Here is a 6052-nt window from a genome sequence, read left to right as displayed (position 1 = left end):
ACCATGGAGCCGCCAGAATCAGACATGCTGAATCTTTCCTGGTAAGCCGCTGTCATGTGGCGATACATAGATTAATAGAAATGGGCTAAATCAAGGTGTGAGAGATAGCCAATAAGATGTTAGAGCTAATAGTCCAAGCAGTGATTTAATGAACACAGTTTCTGTGTGGTTATTTTGGGGCTAAGCTAGCCGGGTGGCAGGGATGAACAAACAGGCCCTCACCCTGCAACACTAGATGCCATGATGAATGAGGCCCCAGGCCCCATCATTTTCACCAAGTTTGGTAAGAAGCTGAATGGCACAGATCTCGAAGGTGTCATCAGAAATGCCTTCACTTGCTTTAATGAGGAGACAACTGGCACCTTCCAGGAAGATTACCTGAAGGAGCTGCTGACAATCATGAGCCACCAGTTCACAGATGAGGAAGTAGATGAGCTATCCAAGGAGGCCCCACTGACAAGAAGGGGGAATTTCAACTACATTGAGTTCACAGGCATCCTCAAGCATGGAACAAAAGACAAAGACGACTGAAGTACTTCAAATGCCAGCCAGCTGTTCTCTGTTACCACTTGGGGTTATTTCTGAGATTTTTCTTCTGGAACCCCATGCATGCCCTACCTTACTTTTTTTTTCAAGACAGGGTTTCTCTGTAGCTTTGGAGCCTGTCCTGGAACTAGCTTTGTAGACCAGGCTGGTCTCGAACTCACAGAGATCCGCCTGCCTCTGCCTCCCGAGTGCTGGGATTAAAGGCATGCGCCACCACCGCCCGGCTTAAAGGTTTAAAAAAGGACTTTTTCATCACGTGGCAACAAATCAAGGAAATAATAAGGAAATGTTCTACTTGTTCTTTATACAACCAAACACCACTACATGCAGGAAGTAACCCAAATGGGTATTCAAGGAATGAAATCTGCCAGATGAATATCTTCCATTTTGTATAATTTAAAAAACTAAAATATGTACATCACATAATTGATAGCTATTTAGGTTTGCAGTGGGAAACTGCTTTGAGTTCAAAAAACACTGATTTGGTAATCACACATTTGCTAGAAGTTATGGCCATCATGGGTACCTGTACAAATAAAGACAGACAGTGCTCCAGCATATGTCTCTAAGATAATTAAACTTTTTTTTGCTTATTATAATATAACACATATTACATGTATACCACACAATCCTACAGGCCAGGTAGTTACAGAAAGATCAAATCAAACTCTAAAGGATATGTTAAATAAACAGAAAGGGATGATTAAAAACCCCCCAGAAATAGATCGCATAATGTTTTATTAACTTTGAATTTTCTAAATGCTAATGAGAAAGGAACAAGAGCTACGGAGGGACATTGGATAGTAGAAAAAAATCTACAGAATTAAACCAGTCATACTTTAAAGATGTACTGACCTCAGAATGGAAACCAGGACATGTATTATGTTGGGGAAGGGATTTTTCTTTTGTATTCACAGGAGAAGAAAGGCTGTGGATACCATCAAAATGGATAAAGATTTGATTTGAACAAGAGACATTTCTTTTTTTATATTTATTTAGTATATATACAATATTCTGTCTGTGTATACGCCTGCAGGCCAGAAGAGGGGACCAGACCTCATTACAGATGGTTGTGAGCCACCATGTGGTTGCTGGGAATTGAACTCAGGACTTTTGAAAGAGCAAGTGATGCTCTTAACCTCTGAGCCATCTCTCCAGCCCCCACGAGACATTTCTTAATTAGAAGAGATAATAGCTGATTAAGCACCATGGCTGTTTAACCTAAACTAACCTATAAAACTAACAAATGCTTCTCATTTGATCAGATATAACTTACCACAAAAGAATCCCTTCAAAATCAAGGTTGGAGAAGGGTTTTGTTTCTCTCTTTTTAGGAGAACAAGGTATCAAGCTAAGGAATCTGAAGACCACTGAACAAATGAGACATCTGAAGAAAAGGGACAAATCACCCCCCCCAAAACAATGTCCCAAGAAAAAGAGTAAATTGGCCTACTAGTATAGCCCAACAGGGTAAAATTTCATAAATCTTCCCAAATGTTTTTTTTTCTGCTATTCTCTATAGACATATAATGAAAACGGCCTTTTTGTGGTCTCAGTCTAATTAAAAATCAAAGCTGGCTTTGGAGTTGGAGTGGGGCTCTCTCCTTCTCTAAACCCAAGCATGCTTATTAAAGTGGAATCCAAAATCTCTGTCTCATGTCTTAAGAGCCAACTGATATGGGACAGAAGAAAAACAAATATTTAAGGACCATTTTATTGCTACTAATCTTGTAATCCTTTGGTTTTATATTGACTTTTTAACAGCTTTTCTTAAGGTATAAGATTTATAAGAAATATATATAAATATTAATTTTTTGTCATGATATTAATGGTCATATAAAATACTAATTCCAGAAAAAGGTTTCATTTACCTTCCTGTACTTGATTTCAGGTTTGAATTTCTATTGGTTTTCTGCAGGGAACCATGAGCACACCTAACAGTGACCTTTGAAGTCACCATAAGGAGGATGGGACCCCACAACGACAGTAGAGTTTGCCTTCTTTGTGGCAAAAAGTAAGCCACTGAGCAAGAAAGTGTGCTAGCCTCAACTGTTGACAGTATGTTGTACTAATGGAACTAGCAGGACACAAAAGAGAGTGACTGCCAAACCTTGCCCAGACAAGGCAGGACAGTCATTCCAAAATACTGCTTCATAAAGAAATCTGTCAGATATTCTAGGCCTGTAAGCTGGAGATGGATGCCCGACATTGCAGAGGAACTTTGGGTGACTGTCCATGCATCCAGCTGTTTCTGTCATTTCTCACAGTTTTCAGAAGTCCCTTGCTCATACTTCTTGCATACTCAATTAATATTATTTCCTTTTCAGGTCTCTGAGATAGTTGAAGAGTAGATAGTTACAGTTACAGTTTTCATTGTTTACAACACTTAGGAAAAATTTCATTAAAGTAATGTAAAGTATATAAGGTTGAGAGTTATAAAAAGATAGTTTTGGGTGGTAAAGCAAGTTATGATAGAAAGTAAACTAGGTACAAGACTTTGGACTCACCAAGATAGGCTAGATATGGAGTTTTTCTCTGAATTTGTCAAATGCAAATGGACTAGACATTGTTGATTTCCCCCATACATATTGTATATAGTCATTGTATTTATTGTATATAGTTTTTTATATTAATTATGGTTTTTAAAATTTTTTAGACAAAAAGGGAAATACAGTGATATCTTATTTATGTCTTATAAATAAAGCTTGCCTAAAGACCAGACGGTAAAACTTAGCCACTAGAGGCCAGGCAGTGGTGCCACACACCTCTAATCCCAGGATTTGGGAGACAGAGGTAGACAGATCTCTGTGAGTTCAAGGCCACCCTGGACTACACAAGATCAATACAGAAACAGATCCAGGTGATGGTGGCTCACCCCTTTAATCTCAGTACTAGAGAGAAATATAAGCCAGGATGAGTCAGGAGGTTTCTCTCTATTTTTCAGTCTGAGGATTTCTTAGAGGTAAGAGCTCACTAGTGGTTGACTGCTTTGCCTCTGTGCTCCTCAGATTGAACCCCAATATCTGTCTCTGGGTTTTTGTTAATTATATTACAGGCCTTGTTGAACTGTACAGAATGGACTCACACTCTGGTCTTAAATGATCCTCTCACCTCAGTCTCTTGAGTAGCTGGCACTTGTCACTGTATCTGGCAACATACTATACCATTTCTTCTTTCTTTCTTCTTTCTTTCTTTCCTTCCTTCCTTCCTTCCTTCCTTCCTTCCTTCCTCCCTCCCTCCCTTCCTTCCTTTCCTCTCTCCCTTCCTCCTGCCCTCCCTCCCTTCCTCACCCCCCTCCCTCAATTTCTTTCAAGGAGGGCAGGGGTTGAAACTGGGTCTTTTGTTTTGTTTTTGTTTTTTCATATAGATCAGGCTGGCCTTAAACTGGGAGATCTGTCTGCCTCTGCCTCCTCAGTGCTAGGATGAAGGGCATGTGCCAGCAGCATCAGGGTCTTATATAGCTTATGTTACCCTTGAACTCATTACGTTGCTAAAGGTGACCTTGAACCCTTGATACTTGTACCTTCACTTCACAAGTGCTGGTATTACAGGTATGCATCATCATACCTGGCAGAATATGAGCTTTTAACTCCCTTGCTAGCCCATCCTGTAAAACGAAGAGTATTCTTATTTCTGTTTTAGAAGTGAGGAAATAGAAAAGCCTATATAATATACAATATGCATATTATATGGTATATATTAATGCATCACACAATTAATTGTTATAGATGTCTTATGACATGCACATAAGATATACACTATATAACATGCAGAAGAGCATACTGATAATGACTGAGTTAGCATTTAAACCAAGTCTTGCTGTTAACTATATTACACATAGCCCTTTTTATTACCCATGTGGCTAAATAGGACACTGGCTTTGACACTTACTAAATAGAATCTTGGGGGTTGGAGAGTGGATCAATGGTAAAAGTGCTTGCCTTGCCCGCATGAGGACCTGAGTTCAGATCCTTGAGCCCAAAGAAAGCTGTGTGGACTGTGTGTCCATAACCCCAGGGCTCCTACAGTAAGATGGGAGGTAGAAAGAAGGTGACAGCCAAGGACTGAGGCTGCCGGTTATCATGTGACCTCCGTGAAGTGACAAGCCTGTGCCCCTACACATGAACATACATCACACACCCAGCGCAAACATGCCGGCAATAGCCTTTATGTCCTTAGTCATAAGAATAAATGCTTGTGAGTGAGCTAGAAGAGCAAAGTCAGCAAGCGTCCCGAAGACCAGTGTCTTTCTTACATGTGTCGAGAGAAGTACAAAGACCAGGGGACCATCACTGTGCCCTTGGACGAGCCTTTTCGTCTTTCTGAGTCTCAATTTACTCTTGGAGTAATGGCTCAGCAGTTAAGAGCACTGACTGCTCTTCTAGAGTAAGCTGCCATGTGGGTGCTGGGGATCAAACCAGGTTTATATATATAGTATATATAATACATTGTGTAATTAATTGTTATAGATGTTATATGATATGCACATAAGATATACTGCAGCCTCAGTCCTGGTTTGATTCCCAGCACCCACATGGCAGCTTACACCTCTCTGTGACTCTAGTCCCAGGGGTCTGACATCCACTTTTGATGTCCTTAGGCCCCAGGTACCATGTGATGTACATATATGGATACAGGTAAAAAACAAAACAAAAGAACCACAAAAAACAATAAAACAAAACAAAAAAACCCCACAAACCCATGCACATAAAATTAAAATAAATAGATCATTATTATTATAGTATTCAGAAAATAGAGAAAGATAGGGACTCTCAAATCAAATGAACCTGAAGAAATCAGATCCTTTTATTTTAAGTTTGTGGGCTTGGAAAACATATAGGCACTAGGACACACTCTCCTTATCGATAAAATCTAGGAATGCCCATCTCATACTGATAGGACAGCTAAGTAAGACAGGTAACATTAGCCTAAGTGTCTAGCCAGAGCTGGACACTAGGCGGACTGTCAATCACAGTCAATAGCTGAAGGGTTTTAAAGTTCCCACTCATCTTTGGTTTATCTTTGTGTGTGTGTGTGTGTGTGTGTGTGTGTGTGTGTGTGTGTGTGTGTGTTTTGGGGGGTTAGGGTTTCATTCTGTGAGTGCAGCGCCCTCTGGTGTTCATTTTGCCGAATAGCTCTCATACTGACAGCCCTCCCTGCTAGAGAGGGTGCAATGCCGGTGGCTACCAGCACTCTCCTAAGTAACACTGAGCCCCTGTCTGTGAAGCTGAGATTTTGGACTGGGGTCTATTCTGAGACCCTGTTTGAGACAGAACGACTACATAGAGTGAAAACAAGACAGGAGACTGGAGAGATAGATGTCTCAGTGGCTAAGATAGTGGTTTTTCTTTCAGAGGACCCAGGTTCAATGCCCAGCATCCACATGGCAGCTCACAACTGTCTGTAACTCCAGTTCCAGGGGATCTGACACTCCCACACAGACATACATGCAGGCAAAACACCAATGCACATTAAATAAAAATAAAAAGAGAGAAAGACTAGACCA

At 40.5% G+C, this 6052-nt stretch overlaps 1 protein-coding gene across 1 annotated transcript; it reads left to right on the top strand.

Moving 5' to 3' along the window:
* The first annotated feature begins 240 nt into the window (after nt 1–240).
* On the top strand, nt 241–531 carry LOC142844747 (myosin regulatory light chain 12B-like). Its single transcript, XM_075963548.1, has one exon. It carries the CDS (start codon nt 241–243, stop codon nt 529–531), a length of 291 nt encoding a protein of 96 aa, XP_075819663.1.
* Nucleotides 532–6052: the final 5521 nt, after the last annotated feature.

Source organism: Microtus pennsylvanicus, chromosome 2 (genome assembly GCF_037038515.1).
Source record: "Microtus pennsylvanicus isolate mMicPen1 chromosome 2, mMicPen1.hap1, whole genome shotgun sequence".
In the NCBI taxonomy this organism is placed as follows: Eukaryota; Metazoa; Chordata; class Mammalia; order Rodentia; family Cricetidae; genus Microtus; species Microtus pennsylvanicus.
The sequence above is the reverse complement of the archived record's forward strand: the minus strand, read 5'-3'. Positions and strand labels throughout refer to the sequence as shown.

Coding starts and splice junctions, on each gene's coding strand:
- LOC142844747 (XM_075963548.1), top strand. CDS start 241: ATGATGAATGAGGCCCCAGGCCCCATCATTTTCACCAAGTTTGGTAAG.